We start from the raw sequence: 18,336 nt of genomic DNA, 5'->3' as shown, positions 1-18,336 counted from the left end.
ATATGCACAATGATCCAGCAGGCTTGTGAGTCCGACTCCAGGAGAGGGTGCTTGCCAAACTGATGATCAGAGAAGCCTTAGCTCTCCCACCCCCACCCCCAACCCCACCCCCGATGTGATCAGAGACTAAGATAAAAATAGCATAGAAGAACCTTGGTTTTGGCTTCTCCTGGCCACTTGTCACATGTAGCTTGGCTGGAGGCCGGGGCGGGGGGCGAGTCAGCTTCTTTCCTACCTAGAATACAGTGTCTATGCTTTGAAACTCTAGCCATGTGCTATGACAAGGATGTCAGTCATTTACTCTATACATTCACACATGTCTGGAAAGCAGCAGCCCCTGCCATGGGAGGCTGGGAAAGAAGGCTGAGTTCCAAGCCTTGCCAACAGCCAAAACTTCTCATCTGAAGCACAAACTTAGTGGACAGTCAGTCTCCAAAGAGCTTTGCTGAAGGTTGACTCTATAAAGGCACACTACAGGAAATCCTTTTGAATATATTCATACTCACCTCTTAGTGGTAATGTAACAGCCACACAACAATCACAGCATTTTAACCAGCTCATCCCCACGATCTGGTAGAGGGACTGTGTGGCAAGGCTCAACTTCATCCCTCCATCTGATGCTTCTAGTCTTCAAGGCACTTGTGACCTTGAACCTCCACATTACCCTTTACATAGTCCCAGTCAGGACAGCCCATCCAGATTTCTCAGTACTCCTACATTCCTCGTTTCTTCTCAATCATAGGTCAGTCATAATTATCACAATTCTAAGGCTGCGATAGCTTTCCTAGGTTCTAGAAATTTAGTTGGAATTTTAAGCACTCTGTAGAGCTATGGAGAATTATTTTTGTCTTGAGGCAAAAATGACTGCTTTATGGGGCTACCTGAATCTTCCCACACTGGCATATCTCTTTGGTTACAAGAAGTCTGTCCTTGATCCAGAAAGGAGAGAAGATGGTTTGAGTCTTGTATCCCACCATGGTAAAGCATTAGTCTTTATTCTGGCACAGGTTCAAAGTGATCTGATGAGATTGTAAACACCGAGTGGGAACCAAATAGCTGGTAAAGGGTAGAGAAATCAGACAGGAAGACTGGGGATAAATGAAGAGGAAACTAGAGAGAAAAGGAGCAGATGTGGCACTGGCTTTTTTTTTTTCAAGCATGTTTGCCTTTGCCTGGATATCCACTGAGGCAAAAGTGGTGTCCCGGTTGGTGTTGAGTCATTTTTAGTTCCTCTCACAGTTGTTGAATGGGACAAAAGGAAACTAAAATGGTGCATAGTAATGCACTTATCTTCTTTTTTTTTCTTATAAGGACAACATTTAATTGGGGCTGGCTTACAGGTTCAGAGGTTCAGTCCATTTTTATTAAGGCAGGAACATGGCGGCATCATGGCAGGTATGGTGGTGCAGGAGGAACTGAGAGTTCTACATCTTCATCTGAAGGCTGCTAGCAGAATACTGACTTCCAGGCAGCTAGAATAAGAGAGGCTTAAGTGCATGCCCACAGTGACACACCTACCCCCAGCAAGGCCCCACTTCCTAATTGCACTCACCTTCTAACCCTAAGAACCTGGAGAAGGAGGAGGAGGAGGAGAGAGGTACTAAACCCTAACGAGCATTCTGTCCCAAAGATGGCATAGATTAAATGTAAAATTCAGATGGATTATTAAGTAGAATACTTAGGCAGATTATGCAGGACTGAAATGGGATCATGACAACACATCCTTAATCCATTTGCTATTATAGTGGAGAACAAGATGGCGTCCTTTCCTTCTGGAATTTGGACATGCTTTCTGGTATTCAATGGACCATAAGGGAAGCTCTACCCAAGCTAAGCTAGGTCTTCTTGTAATGTAAATACTTTTGCAAGGAGAAAAAAAAATGAGTAAAAGATGGTGATTTTGCCTTCTGACAACATCTCCCAGACTCTGTGTGTGTGTGTGTGTGTGTGTGTGTGTGTGTGTGTGTGTGTGTGTGTGTGTGTGTGTTAACAAAGCTCTCTTGGAGTATAGCTAAGTGTTTCTGAGGAATGGTAATTTTAAAACAGAGAGAAGGAAAATTTCAATAAGAACCAAGCTGCCCTGACTCCCCCTTTATTTTTAAACAGAACCATCAAAGGGCAGCTAACGGAAACATACTTAAGTGGCATTAATTCATCCCTAAGAGGGCTCTCCAAGAGTTTTATTGCTACATAAGGGAAAGCCATAAACCAGCAGGAGGAGAAAGCAAAGAAAATAAGTCTGAGGAGTCGTCCTAAGAAGGTGGGTAGGTGGCCAGTAATGTATCCTTGGCTGGTTTCCACAAGAAGAAACAGAAATTCAGGGTAGAGATGTGGTCCACAAACAACCACAGTAAAGAACATAGAGCACTGCAAAATGTTGGACACTTCATAGGAGTATGAAACAAATGTCCATCTCCCTGCCGCCACCTCCTCCTCCTCCTCCTCTTCCTCCTCCTCCTCCTCCTCCTCAACACATGGGATTTCATGGTCATTCTCACCCACCCTGACCCTTGTCAGTTCCTCACATAACTACAGGTAGCAGCATGGGCAAGAAAAGAGCCTTGAGTCTTCGGACCCTCGAGTACATTAGGGATCACTCAGTCCACCACTCAGCAACTGCCTTTGTGAAAGGAGAGAGCTACTTGAGATCTGAAAGCCTTAAAACCAGACCAGAGATTTTGAAAACTGCCTCCATGGTACTATAATGTAGCTCAAGCCAAAGCTGTGGCCTTCGTCATAAAGAGAACCTTACAAGCATCTCATAAATCAATGAACTGCCACCAACCTCATTTGTTCTAAGGCCATCCAATGCCTCTCTGTCCTTTGTAAAGTTTATAACATCAAAAGCAGCGCTCTTTATTAACTTTGAAGGAAAAATGGCTATTATGTAGGATTTTCCATTCTTACACTCTGGCGGTAGACATCAGGACACAACATCAGGGACATGAGGTTAAAAATAGTATGCATATAAATGAACTCTATTGATCCAGGATTGGTGGCTGTATCAATCCCGCCCAGCCAGCATATCACCTGAGGTCTAATTTTGCATTTAAGTTAGGCAAGGGGCAAGATGAAAATGAGACCGTTCATATATTCACTTGAAAGGATGCATCGCGTCTATTTCATGCTCATCTACGAACTAAACACAATTATACTGCACAAAAAGAAAGCTCCCTCTTACCCCTATGGCCACCTGAAGGACTTATGCTGAGTGTACCTCCCCTTAACTACTAGCTTCTAGAACTCTTGAATAAGGACTTATTTTTCAAAACTAATTATAAATTGTATTGATTAGGGTAAATTAATTATTTACATTTAGGCAAGTGTTCCTTGCTAAATAAGGCTTCATAATTATCTGGTACTTTAGATTTGAAGTTATCAAATAGTTGCATGTATGTGAAAGAAATCTATGTCAGACTGAATTTGTCAGAATCAAAAGTCAGTGTGTGTATGTGCGTGTGCGTGTGTGTGCGTTTTAAATAACCAAGATGGGGAGTACATTTTTTAGACACAACTCAAATTAAGAAAAACAGTAAAGAGCTCACTACAGCAACATTTATACTACTGAAGTCCCTATGAAGCACAGAGGGACTCAGCCAGGAGAAACAGTGGACTGGTTTCTGTGGACCAGAAACTTGTAGCCATTTTTTGTGAAGCTTACTTCCTTCAACAATAAAGATACAGCTCTGGGTTCTGTAGCAGAGTGAATAAAAACACTATTATTATTCATATTCTTCAAATAAGACTGCAACAAGATGTGGTGGAATGCATGTTTAAGTTCCTCCCCTCCTCCAGCTTCCTTTCCTTTCTCTTTCTCAAACCACTTCTTTCTTTTAACCCTTTTCCTCTTCATTTAAATCAAAGCCAGCTAGTTTAGCGCTCAGCCCTTTACTTGATCTAAGGACTATATTCTAAGCACCTTCCCGTGTTCATTCTCTGAATCTACCAACAATCTAACCCCATTGCTTAATTTTCATATATATATATATATATATATATATGTATATATATTTACATATATGTGTGTCTCTGTCTGTGTCTGTGTGTGTATATATCTACATCTATATGTACATACACATCTAAACACACATATATACATATATAAACATATGTGTATATGCATATGTATGAACATATAAACATACATGTAACATATGAAAACATACACACACATATATATGTATGTGTGTGTGTGTGTAATCTCATAATATTTACCTTAACCTTTGTTAGGATTTCGTGAAATTGGTTATTAAATTAATCCACTGACAGAGGATACATACAAGGCTAGGGGTTTAAAATTTTAGAAAATGATATCGTGGCCCAGGAAATACTAGAAACAGCATTTTAGAATGAGAGAGGTTTGAGACCACCAGGTACAGAGTTGCTCAGCAAATTAAAAGAAGGATCTAGGAAAAAAGGGTTGACCCCTGTTTTATATTTTCATTTTTTATATTTATATATCTTCTACCAGATAATGTTAAAGTGAAATCAACTTTTTTCTTTTTTATTCTATAATCATTTTTTACAGTCCCCCTCATGGTCCACACTCTGCCTGTTCCACCTCCTACATTCCCCCCACCCCACACCCCACACCCCATACCCTGTCTCCAAGAGAATGCCCCCACCCCCACCCTAACCCCCACCCCCACTCCTTGGGTCCAAGTCTCTCGAAGGTTAGGTGCATCTTCTCTAAGTCCAGACCCGGCAGTCCTCTGCTGTATAAGTGTTGGGGGGGCTTCATATCAGTTATGCTGCCTGGTTGGTGGTTCAGTGTCTGGGAGATCCCAAGGAACAACGTTTTTAAATTCAGAAGTTTCACAGCATGGGATTTCTGGCTTCCCTCTCCAAACTGGAAGAGCAGCCCAAATAAAGAGAGCATGCCCCTGACAGGAAGGTGGTGGGCACTTCAGAATGGGCTGATTACACCACATTCACCACAGACCAGCACCTCCACTACCCACGCCAGGCACTGGGCTTCTATCTGATCTAAGTGATTCCCTTCATTACATAGTTCAGTAAAAGAAGGACTTCGAATGCATATTAGGTCACAGACAAGGCAACCAACGGAGTCTTTCATCTGCGCCAGCGTCCTGTTGACAGTCTTGTCCTGGGAAATCACACTTACTAAGCATCTCTACAGTGTCCCTCTATATGCTTTTGAACACTGGCTTATGCCTCGTAATGATTTCTGCTATAAAAACGTCCCTGCACACTTCCAGCCTGCATAACTCATGTATCCTTCAAATCTGGCATCCTTTCCGTAGCTCTCTGCCCTCTCTCCACTTCCATTTTCTCTGAAGAATGTTCACTGGATTAACTAAAAACCTTATGATTTCCCTCCCAGACAGCACATCCATCTCTCTCCCTGAAAATAAATTCCACCCTTTAAATAAATGGAACTTGCAATACCAAGATAGCTGTGGTTTGGTTACACTGTGTGCTCTGCCTGTGTTCAAAGGGCAGGATGTTACCACGCAGGCTAATTATCTAGATGGAGCTGTGGTTACAAAGTGGAGGATTTTAGAGACTGCCCTTTCTGTGGCCGACAATTTATCACAATTTGGTGTTTTAGGCTTAGTCCCAGATTGAGGACTAAATTATTTAAATTTTAAAGTCTTTGTTGGGAACAGTCATGTGGAATGATTTTTTTTTTTTCCTGCTCTGGAACCATGCAACAGAGGGGGAAAAAAAAAACATATTTTCACTGACCAAGAAACTCGATTTTTTTTTTATAATTCTTTTACAATTCAGAAATTTTCAGGACTAACTGTTGTAACTTTAGAAAGACTAGTATTCTGATCAGAATTAATTCTGTGTGTGGAGGCGTATAAGGGATGGGAGGCACCAATTTTGAAAGAAAATTATTAGTTTTATTTTCTAAGAGTGGTTGATTCAATTTAATGTTCTGCCTATGTACGATAACAATTCTAGAGACTTCATTTTATTATCAAGTTATTAACGGTTGTATGACTCAAATAAATGAAATGTCAACAATTGAACTCCTCAAAACAACTGTCCCAAAAGCTAGAAGGGAACACCAGCACTAAGCATGACCCCTAATTCCTTCTCAAAAGTCACAAGACACTCACACCACATGCAGAGATTCAGTTGATAAATATTTTAGTATACAGGAGAAATGGATTAAGCTCACATTTGACCCTTGATTTGGGGAATTTGTTTCACAATTTCTTATTAAAATACCATCGTGAATAATCTACTGACATAACAGCTTATTCATTCAAAGAGAATGCCAGCACAAGACTTGGCTTGATCTTCTCCCTATACACCAACCGAGTATATACAACCGGCCACACAGAACGGAGCGTGAGGAAAGCACTTCCGTGTGGTCTGTCCGTCCTCAGAAGTCACTGGCACACACATGCCTGCGAAGGGCTTTGCCTTCTGATTCCAGGAAGGGCCCAAGCCAACTGGAGACTGAAACACTGTACTTAACAGCTCAGATTTCCCAGTTTTCAAAAGTCTTGTCAGTTTTTCTAGTAGTCAGAAACACCCCACTATATCACCTGAGTTTCCTGTAAACCCTCAACCTCTCTAGGAGATCCCTGGGCTCTGATGAAATTTACAACAGAGGAGAAAAGGGGAGCTAAAGTTCAACCTTTAGTCCTCCCTGCCCTGGCTCCCACGCCTCAGGTCCACCCTAGGGCTCCCCAGTCCTTAGCGCTCTAATTCAGATGAGGGTCATTCAGGAAGCAAGTCTGTTTCTGTCTTTCTGCAGAACATGATTTTAACTTTGTGGGGTTTATGACCTAAGATGCTTTGAGAGGAGCCTAATTTTTATCACCTTACTTTATTAAGTTAGTTCAATTTATCTACAGAGGACCACTTCCACCACAACTACCCTGAGCTCACAGACTGGCAAGAACTGTTTCATGGGACGCCTTTGCCAATGCTTGTATTTATGTGGGCACTTAGGGATCCAAACCTGGATCTACTGTAAGACCAACAAGTACTCTTAATGGCTGAGCCATGTCTCCAGCCCATTCACTTGCCACTCCTACTTCAAAATCAATATTTACTGAATGACTTTGCAAGAATTTTAAGGTCACATGATTGTAGGAAAACATAATTCACAGACTATTTTATTTTATATTTTATTTTATTTTATTTTATTTTATTTTATTTTATTTTGAGAAAGGGTCTCACTGTAGAGTCCTGACTTAACAGTTGCTGTTAGACCAAGGTGAGTTTATTATCCTCACCAGAGCTCTGCCTGCTTCTGCCTCCTAAGTCCTAGGATTAAATACCATGTCTGGCCTTTACAGCCATGTTTTAGAGAATTTTCAATGACCTTCAGTTTTGTATTCGACCTTTGAATGCCCTTTAAGACATTATGCGCTGAGCTTTGTTTCTTATTTGGGTTCTTCCTTCAGTATCTCATGCAATACTGCTTTATCTCTCAAGGAAAAAAAAATATAAAGAGGTTTTTATAAATTCTATCCCCAACTATAAGACTGGAGATAGAAAAGCAACCTGAAGAATGAGGATATATTTAACTTTCCAAAACAAAAACCTTAATCATCTCCATTGTAAGTCCATTTACCTATGAAGGGTATAAATTCTCTTCACCAGAAAACATCAGAATTAGAAAAGACCTTGAATTCTACTAACCACCATCCTCATTCTGCAAGCAAAGGAAGTGATGCTCTGACTGGATGGGTGACTGAGTCAGACCTACAGCTTCGGGGCTCTGTGCTCTGAAGACAATCAGGACTTTCATTCGCGGAAAGGGAGAAATTCCACTTTAGAATGCACTCTTTCAAGGTTTCTCTTAAGTGTTTTGTAAGCTGTTTAGCAGCTGACAATATTCCAGTTAGGGAAACAAAGGGAGCTAATTACAGGCTTCAAATATGTGAGCTATTATTTTAAGAGAAAATATTCTCCAGATGTTTCCCACCTCCTTTGAGAATGGAAAGAGGAAATGAGCTTAAAGTCCAGCAGAAGAGATTCCGATTAGATATTAGGAAATCTATGAAGTGCTGTAATTGGTTACTCAGAGTATTGTGACATCTCCTCTAGAGACCTGTTGGAATGCGCTGCCTGGCCACTCATTTCAGGGGGGTTATGTGTGTGGCCCATTTTAGTGGCAAAATATAATGGACTTCTCAACTCCCATATGTCCCACAGGTCATGTTTGGTTGTAGGTGGATTCTTAATTATAATAGGATCTGGGGTTGTAAGTGAAGCACACAACTGGAGCTTAGTTTTCATCAGTTCTGAAATATGTAGAAGGAAAGATGAATTAAAATCATGAAATGTTTGTTGGGTTATCTTGCCCAATATATTCATTGGATTGATTGGCCAGGATCTGATGGGGTCATTTTATTTGGGTTCTGTTAAGCATAATCACATCCCCAGTGGCTTCACGAATGATATCACGAATACCTCATCTTAAGAACAAAGAGAATCAAACTCAATTCAAGATCCTATTTTATAATGTACAACCTCTCAATCAACAAGTCAGGTTGGTTGTGTGGAGGACATCGGGGATGTCATTTGATAGACCTGTGCCTCACAAAATAAGATGGGGGTATGGTGCTCCTAGAAGCAACCAACAGGAGTTTTAATTTTCTATCTTGAAATATAACAAGGACAAATATACGGTTCTGAATTTCAGAAAGGCAACCCATCGTATCAGTACAGGATGGGAAGATAGCAATGGAAAGAATCTAATAGCTTAACAGTTCTACAGATGCTGGCATGGTTATGCTTGCCTGTAATACCAGCACTAGGGAGGGGGGAGGTGAAGACAGTAGGATCAGAAGTTCAAAGGCATCCTCAGCAAGTTCGAAGCCAGACTAGACTACACGATCCTCTGGACCAAACAAATTAATTAATTATGAACTTACTAACAATATCAAAATTATTATAACTTCTCCAGTTCCAATTTTCTCATTTATGATCAATTTTATTCAGAGCTAATCTGGGCACAGCATTGAAAGATTCCCCAGTGATAATGCATCCCCACAAAAGGATTTAATTTTCAGATTTCAATGTATAAAAGAGAAAGGGTGTGATTTACAATATATGTCCTGTATGTGTATGTATGTGTGAATATATGTGTGTATATGTATACACACATATACATATATATGTTAAATGTATACCTATAATATATATACACATACATATATACAGGGTACAATATTTATCCTGTAATAAACAACTAATACATATTAATTTTCATCCATGCTGCTGCAACTAGGGAATATCTTGTTCACTGAGCCCCCACAAGTAGGAAAGAACACTACACACAACTTACATGTGAATTCCCTGGAAGGACACATATGTTCCCCGTCATTGCTTACAGTTGGTCCTATCTTCCTTGGAAACCGAGGTGTCATCCCATTCAGAAGCTCAGTCCCCAGTCCAGAGCAGGGTTTGGAAAAGCAATGCTCTTCCTCATCTGCTTTCTTTTTTGTCTTTCCCAATCACATCATTCAGATTTGTTGTATCTACATCAAACCATAATCCTCAAAATATTTAATATACAGTTCTCATGACAGGTTAAACGAAACTCAAAACTGTATGTAACATGATGACAAAGTTGATTTAAAATAAAGCCTAAAACCTTAATGTTTGAAAATTACATAAAAAGAACATTAATATTATGCTAAATTGTAACAAAACTGGTTAATAGTAGAAGAGAAGATGAGACCATAATCCTGAGAGTGATAATATCAGTTATGGAATAAGTTATATCTGTAATACTTATGTTACAACAAAGTTCAGATCTCTGGCTAACCAAGGAGCAGGCAAAAAGGTAGTCACATGACCTTTTGTTCCCTACCCGCTTTATTGAAAATATATTCTTTTCTCATTCGGTACATCCTTACTACAGTTTCCCCTCCCTCTAGTCCCTGTTCCTCCCACCTCCCTCCCTTTCATATCCACTCCCTTTCGGCCTCTCATTACAAGGGAACAGGCTGCTAAGAGATAACAACCAAACATAACAAAATAAACTATAACCAAGACAAAACAAAAAACATCAGAGACAAGGCAAACCAACAGAAAGCAAAGATCTCAAGAGAAGGCCAAACCCCTTTGATCTAAAATACTGTCCTGCCTGAAAATTATGATAGGGCAGTGGTGGCACAAAGCTTGTGGCAGTAACCAACTAATTTACAATTTCACTTAAGGGTCACCCCACAACATGGAATCCATTCCTGACACGGCTTAGGTATCCAGGAACCAGAGACTAGATAGTCCAGAGAAGTAGAGCAAAACCAAATACTACTACTGGTCTTTTGTAAAAAGCAATAAAATAAATCTTGATGCTATTCTGCTATATTCAGAGATTGATGCCCTATTTTAATTATTTATTAATTAACTTCTGTACTTATTTACTGGTATTTAAATACAGGATTTCTCTCTGTAGCCCGTCCTGGAACTCACTCTGTAGACCAAGCTGACCTCAGACTCAGAGATCCACCTGCCTATGTCTCCTTGCTGGAATTAAAACCCCACCATCACCTAGCTATGAGTTTAAAATACTAAGTCTTCCCTACAAATTACTCATTAAAAATTTTAAAATAACAAAGTTACATAACAAGACAATGGATTGCATTATCATTGTTCCCATCGTTGTTAATATCCAAAGGGAAAATGTCAGTGCTTTCTTTGTGTTAACAACCATTGTAGGGAAGATTGTAAGGAGTGGCTGAGATCTAGTAAACTATTTTGAAAGTGTGTCTCAGACTCAAGAGCTTTGATTATGAAGATTTGTTCATAGTTCCCAGCAGCTCCCCTCCCTCCCCTCCCAAAAAATCACAGTTTTGTTTTTTTCTAAAAACTCAGTCATATTGGCTAATGGAGGAAAAAAATAGAAAGTTGGTTACAATTGTGTTTAACTTTAAGTTAAATAATGGTGGCACAGAAGGCTTAAAACATAAACTAGAAATTGTGTTGGTCCAGAGAAAGTAGGTGCCCTGAATTGATTCACCCATCTCAAAATCTGTATTAAAATACTAATCCATGGCACCTTGGACTATATTTAGAGAGATGATAAAAAAGAAATTAAATTAAGGGTGACTACAATACAAAGACCACATGAAGACATAGAATGAAGACTACCAAGACAGTCTGCTTAGTAGAGCCACACCCCAACAATGCACTGACCTTGGGAGTCTATGCCTACTTAATAGTGGGAAAGTGATTTCTGTTATTTAGTTACCAGTCTGAAATGCTTCATTAGGCTTCATTATCCCCAGCACAACAATACAGTATGTTTGAAATCTGAGAGATTAAAAAACAATAATATCCCCTAAAGAGAAAATGAATGTAATAAAGATGTCAACATGCAGGTGATAGGCAAGGACGAGGGGCATACTTTTGAAACAATGTATTAGTGAAAAAGGCCCACAACTATACTGCAATAAATAGAATCATCCCTCTGCTCCTACATGGTGCCTTAAGAGAGAGTATTTTAAAGTTAGCAAAGATTGCTCAGTGGTTAGGAGCATGTGTTCTTACAGCTTTGGTTCCCAGCACCCATTCAGCAGCTCATATGTATCTATAACTCTAGTCCCAGGGCTTCTGAAAACCTAGTCTCTATGGACACCAGACAAGCATGTGGTCCATATACATACATGCAGGAAAACAATCACATGTTAATATAAAAATAAATGAGTCTTTTTAAAAAAATCTCAATATTCAAATTTTTACTCATAATTTGCTTCCCATGGATGTTTTCAGCTCGCACCCTTTCCAGTTTCTCCCACTTGAAGTCATTCTTGGGGGCTTTCCTCCACTCTATGCACTATGAGTTTGTGAACTGGTTCCTGTGTTGTTATCCTCATCACCAATGTGACATTGGGAGTTGTATGGATAGGATTAGGTCACAAGAGCAAAGAGCCCTTTGGATTGGTGCCCTAAGGAAAGAGCCAAAACAGGTCCTTCCCTTTCCCCCCACATGAGGGCAGAGAAGATTAACAGTGAGGAAGCAGTCCTCCCCAGACACCTATCATCTGGCCTCTTATTCTTGGACTTTGAAGCCTCCAGACCTTTGAGCTCCATTGTTTACCACACCCAGTCTGAGATGCTGCATCGTGAGAGCTTTGATGAACCAATGACAATGGCCTAATGTATATTTGCTAGAACCTGAGTAGATTAGACACACCCACTTAACTTTGTCTAAGGCACTTGTATCCAATATTCACAGTTATCTCTACTTGTTTATCAGCTGTCAATACTAGAAAGCAAGTTCAATAAGGTAAGGCTCCATCTTTTTTTTTTAATTAATCATTGTATCCTTTGATCTCTACCCAAAAGAAATTAAAGCTGTAGCTCAATAAATAGGGGTATCTAATGAATTAATTGCTCTGGAAAGCACAATCAAGAGACAATTTTCTTTAAGACGCATAGAAAAGCAATTATAGGAAATTCTACCTTGTTTTCCTTTTTTCCAAGGCTCTTGAGGCCCATGTCAAGACAAAGAGTGGCCTGGCAGATAAGAGGGACTTGTTCCCACTAGACCATAGACGTGTATGTATGCACAAAACTAAGTTAGATATAGAGCAAAGACTGAAGGGTAAATATCTAATTATCGTTTTGTATAGCAATCCAAAATTTCGTGAGGATAAATAGACAAAAGGTATGCTCACAGCATCTAAAATAATATGTGTCATGTTAGTCTGGTGTGTATATCATACATGGAGGAAACGAGATCTCCTTCCAACCTTGTCCAGCTACAGGAAACATTCAGGAAGATTTTCAAAGAGATGGGGATTGGCAATTCTGACAAGATAAATGGCGGCATTAGTTCAACAGGTCTTTTGTTGTTTGTTGTTGTTGTTGTTGTTGTTCTATTTAATAAGCGTGTTTTAATGCCCATCCTTGGTTTGCTTTATTCAGTTTACAATTATCACTATTGCAGTTACTCTCACTCTTGCTTTGGCTAGTGACTTCTTTTGAAAGTCTCAGTTGGTTTTGATTTGCCTTTTTGGCTGTGCTCCATACCTTACATCTAAACGGTGCTTTTCAGCTAACAAAGAATTCATATTATTGTATGTCACAGCTCTGAGGAGTGGGCAGAGGTTGTCCTTTCTGCGTCATGGGTAATAGAACTGAGGCCTAGCGGAGATGAGGGATCTGCCCAGGGCCTAGGTATGGAGAAGTGCAGAGCTTACTCAAAAGTAAGTTTTTTGAGTTCTAGAGCGTATGGCATATGGCATGAGAGTGATAACTAGTCTACCCAGCTGGCGGAGACGCCTTGTCTACATCTCTACACCCATTAAATATTCTTATCGTCATGTAACACACACGCACACACACACACCAATCATAAAACAACTACAAAACAAGGAAAATAGCAGAGAAAACGCACAGCATACTGTGCTCTTCAGAAAAGGAAGAGTGGCGCGGGCACCTACTACCATGGTGTCTCAGCAGGGCTTCTAAGACTGCTTCTTCCCGGTAGGTGTTTCCCTTCTGTAGCGCTTCTGATATTCTTCGAATGATGTGAAAGAACCACGATACCACGTTGACCACCAAACCTCTCCTCAGGGACCAGAAGGAAATTAGTAGGGATAAGTCAAGCGGTAAATTCCTCCATAAATTTTCAAGTTAAAACTGAGCAAAGTTTACTTAAACAAAGAGCCAAAGAAATGGTAGAAGGCCGACTGGATGAGGTGGTTTGAGAGAGAGGAAGGCCAAGCCAGTGAAAGGAAGTAGTGTGAGAGAAGCTGGGTCCTGCTGAGCCCTTGGGATTCACCTGGGCTTTTAGGCATCTTGTTCCCTCGCTGGTTTTTTTAGCATTTCACAAGTGTGTCCTGGCTTAAAGACAATTTAAGTTTAAACAGCCCATCAAGTGTGTTGCTGGAAAGGCAAAAGCCAAGCATCTAAGTCTATTCCTAAAGACAGTACCACACGTTTAAGGTTCGATAATGGAATCCGTTCACCTCAAAAGGCAGAATTACATCCGAATGAAGTGCCTAGCTGGCTTCTATGTCAGTAGGTATTACCGCATTTCTGGTATGAATTAACACTTTCAGATCACTGGTGAATACCTTAAAGGTATCGGATATTAAAATCAGGAGGGATGTAAAAAACTAAGACCTACTTGTAACAGAGGAAGAGCTGGATGGGACTTGTTTAACTATTCATATCTGGAAAAAAAATAAAGCCAAAGAACCAGTCTTGGTGGGGGGCTGGGGGACCAAGAGTGTGTCTAATATGTTGCATTTATGTTTTAAAGAAGTTTCTCTTGTGCTACATATTTGTAAACTATCTCTGGGCGGGAAAACAAACAAACAAACAAACAAAAAACATGGGGAAGCAATGAGCAAAGTTACTGCTTCAAAAATAAGGGATTTTAAAGAACAGGAGTTGATGGGGAAAACATGTTATTTTCTCTGTCTTTTGCTACCTACTCCTTAAAGGTGCACACATGTATCATTTCCAGTACAACAGTGTAGCTCCCTGAGACCGGAACTCACTGACCACGCTATATTCAACCTTGCATTCTCCGGTGGGCCTAGCATGACTTCTGATAGGAATTTAATAAAGAAAGGTCAGTTGAACTTTTACCATAGATGTTCATGTACACCAGAAATAAGTTACTATTCATAAAAATAAATCAGTATTCATTTTCTGGCTCTTTCCCAATGGTTTCTAGTAAGCACTTAATCATTTAGAGGGACAGAAACGAGCAACGTTCTGACTGCTCCCTCTCACCAGCACATTTATTATTCGTTTGCTTGAAATAAACAACTCTTCCTTGTAACCATGATGATTGTATCACAGAGAACGCTTTGTAAATCATTTTCATGACTAATGTTACGTCACTAATTCCCTAGAAGAAAAAAAACCGATTCATTTGTATATTTGGAAAAACGGGAAAGCAATGAATCTTCTGGTAAGAATTCACTTTAATTTTTTTTTTCCTTTTTCTATTTAATTAACCAATCCTTTTGTATTCTGTTCAGACTTTTGGAGTTACCCTTCAATAGGATATTACAAATTCAACACAGATTTTCTAAAACAAAAAAACAGAAAACAGAAAACAAAAAACAAAAAAAAAAAACAGGATACTATAATCCACAATTAAGTTAGGCAGGATTATAAAGAAAAGCTCTCATGGGGAGGGAACTTAAATTGCTTGTACACACGTCTTTTTGAGGCGTTCCAGGAAATAGTTGCATTAAAGATTGTGAGGCTCTTGCTATGTCTCATTCTCCAGCATTGTGACACTCTCTAATTTTTAATTAGTCCTTTAATAAGGTGTGAGTTTACAGCAGTTACTCAGAGGTAGTTCGAGTTCAGCCAGTGGATGGTGGAGGCGGGGAGCACCAGACTTCCAAGTGTGTCATGCGTGCCCTCTGGTGTCCATTTTCCCACATTGCATTTTTCTGAACTGGTCTCCAGCCTAGAGTCTTACCAAGCAGAGGTCTCCTCCGGCTGATTTTTATAAACAGATAAAACCCATTTATATTTATTCAGTTAACTGTTGACTTGCAAAGAGAACCATTAAATAGCTTAGAAACAGATTGTTCTTGTGACTAGTCAGAACTATACAGTCATCTCCCTGTATCTTATTTATGCAATTAATTTACTTTGTAAACTCCCTTCGCTTCATAAAACTTCAAAGATAAGCTTTAATGGACTCTCAGTGCAGTTAGCCAGATTCTGAACCAGTTACTTCATAGTATTCAAATAGTAGGAAAAAGTGCACAATCATGATGGTAGTTTTTACTATGACCTTCTGGCATTATCAAATGAAATGCTCTTTCTCTGTAGTTTTTGGTGTTGCTGTTACACTTATTGTACATTCATATTTATATGTATTTACGACAAATTTAAGCATCCAGAAAAGCATTTAGTAGGTGGGCAATCTCATCTCCTGTCATAACCTATACATTTTAACTGTTTCCACTTTAAAGTGCTACCCAGTTGGAAGACTGCCCCCATTGAACAATGAGTTAAAGAAATAAAACTCAAGTTCTCTCTTCCAAATTTTGATGTAGCTCCTACATGATCAACCAGGGCTTTACAGTCCTCAATGCATAGCTTTTATAAAATGGCCCAAGGGTCCTGGTGCATTTCCGGGCAATATATCAGCATTCCAGCCAGCAAGGATGCAGAAAGGGAGACGCTTGCTCGCTGCCTCCAGGGGACCTTCTAGGAAGGAGCATCTAGTACAATGATATTCAGTTGACAAAACTCGTTCGAATCACCACACCTACCTGTGTGTCTTCATTGTTTTATCCCAAGCTACAAATCAGGTTTTCTGACATTATGGGAAATTTGAAGAATTGGTATTTGGAGAAACTAGCAATCTCTAGATTATATTCCAATAATTAATAATTGCTTTCATTTGACAGATTCCACTCTTCTGGCATTTGTTATAATTCTTTTCTTTTGTCTTTTATTTATTTATTTTACACTCCAGATTTTATTTCCCCTCCCAGTCCACCCTCCGACTGTCCCACATCCCATACCTCCTACCCAACCCCCTGTCTCCACATGGATGTCCCCACCCCCACTCCCACCCCACCTGACCTCTAAACTCCCTGGGGCCTCCAGTCTCTTGAGGGTTAGGTGCATCGTCTCTAAATGAACACAGACCTGGAAGTCCTCTACTGTATGTGTGTTGGGGGCCTCATATCAGCTGGTGTATGCTGTCTGTTTGGTGGTCCAGTGTTTGAGAGATCTCTGGGGTACAGATTAATTGAGACTGCTGGTCCTCCTACAGGGTGGTCCTCCTCCTCAGCTTCTTCCAGCCTTTCCCTAATTCAACAACAGGGGTCAGCTGCTTCTGTCCATTGTGTGCAAATATCTGCATCTGACTCTTTCAGCTGCTTGTGGGGCCGTCCAGAGTGCACTCATGATAGATCCCTTTTTGTGAGTGCTCCATAGCCTCAGTAATAGTGTCATGCAGGTAGCATCTTCCCTTTAAGGACTTTCTGACAGTGGAGACTGTGGGTTTCTCCACGTTCCCTAACTCTTCTGTCTCTAAACAGAGAGCAGCCCCTTGGCCTGGAGGTGCTCACTGTGTTGGTGTGTTCCTTTCTCCACAGGTGATGGCTGTGCCACCCAGGCCTCTACAGCTGCTGGGAATACTGTTCATCATTTCCCTGAACTCTGTCAGACTCATTCAGGCCGGTGCCTACTATGGAATCAAGCCTCTGCCACCTCAAATTCCTCCTCAGATACCACCACAAATTCCACAGTACCAGCCCTTGGGCCAGCAAGTACCTCACATGCCTTTGGGCAAAGATGGCCTTTCCATGGGCAAGGAGATGCCCCACATGCAGTATGGCAAAGAGTACCCACACCTACCCCAATATATGAAGGAAATCCCACCTGTGCCAAGAATGGGCAAGGAAGTGGTGCCCAAAAAAGGCAAAGGTAACATCATATTGAAGAGTTTCAAAATAGCAGCTCTCCAGATTTCTAAACTGTAGGCATTGAGGAGAAAACTATATAGACACTTTTTTTAAAAAAAAAAAAAATTGTTATTGCTGTGAATCAAATGCCATTTTTTTTCAAGGTTCAAACTTAAAGATACAAGGAAAAGACTTTCAGGCCAGGTTATCCAATTTCAAGTGTTCAGCCCTGAAATTATATACATGCAAGCAACACTAAATTGACTCAATGGGTTTTACTTATAGGTTTATGCATACATATATTTATGTGTATATATATGTAAATATATATATATATGCAACCATAATTAAAGAGAAAAAGAAGCCATGCATCTGTGAGAAGTTGGATGCACATGGAAAGAACTGGAGGGAGGAGATAAAAAGGAAGCCATGATGTAATTATATTTTAATCTAAAAATAAAAATTAATTCAGGGTTTGATCCTCAGCATCATAAAAAGTATAATTATAATCTATTTTTGGCTTTATTATTTTAAGTAGCAAAAGATCAGTGCATATTTATCCACAGTCTATCCTTATGTATATTATTAATTTATCAGCTATCTGTGGTGTGAACTCTGAGCCAGATGCAGGAAGTTGATGGAGCAGAAGGAGCAAGATACAGGGGTTAAAGAAAGGTGACAAGTCAGTCTTCCATGCTAAGAAACAATGTCTTCAGGAACTTATATAAAAGAAAAATACGACGAAACATTTCACAAACTAGGTGATTCAGTTAAAAGTGTTCAGCACTGGTCCAAAGTACTCAAGTCAGGCACCAAACCATCAGGAAGCTAAAGGGCACAGAAAAACCTCTCCGTTACTTTCTAGGAATGTGTGTTGGGTCTATTACAGCTACAAAGTACCTATTACTGTGAACTACTTTCCCATAGACTCAGCTTGCTTATCTGGAGTTCTCAGAAGCACGGCATCTGGGCGGGGGGGGGGGGGGGGGGGGGG

At 40.1% G+C, this 18,336-nt stretch overlaps 1 protein-coding gene across 1 annotated transcript in view; it reads left to right on the top strand.

Annotated features, from left to right (window-relative positions):
• Nucleotides 1-18,336, top strand: part of Col8a1 (collagen type VIII alpha 1 chain) — a 125,242-nt gene that overhangs the window by 102,276 nt on the left and 4,630 nt on the right. Inside the window, exon 3 of the mRNA XM_021185178.2 lies at nucleotides 17,034-17,364. Within this exon, the coding sequence (XP_021040837.1) occupies nucleotides 17,037-17,364 (328 nt within the window). The 5' untranslated portion in view covers nucleotides 17,034-17,036. The remainder of the gene's footprint in view (nucleotides 1-17,033; nucleotides 17,365-18,336) is intronic.

Source organism: Mus caroli, chromosome 16, assembly GCF_900094665.2.
Source record: "Mus caroli chromosome 16, CAROLI_EIJ_v1.1, whole genome shotgun sequence".
In the NCBI taxonomy this organism is placed as follows: Eukaryota; Metazoa; Chordata; class Mammalia; order Rodentia; family Muridae; genus Mus; species Mus caroli.
This window is presented reverse-complemented; position numbering and strand designations above follow the sequence as displayed.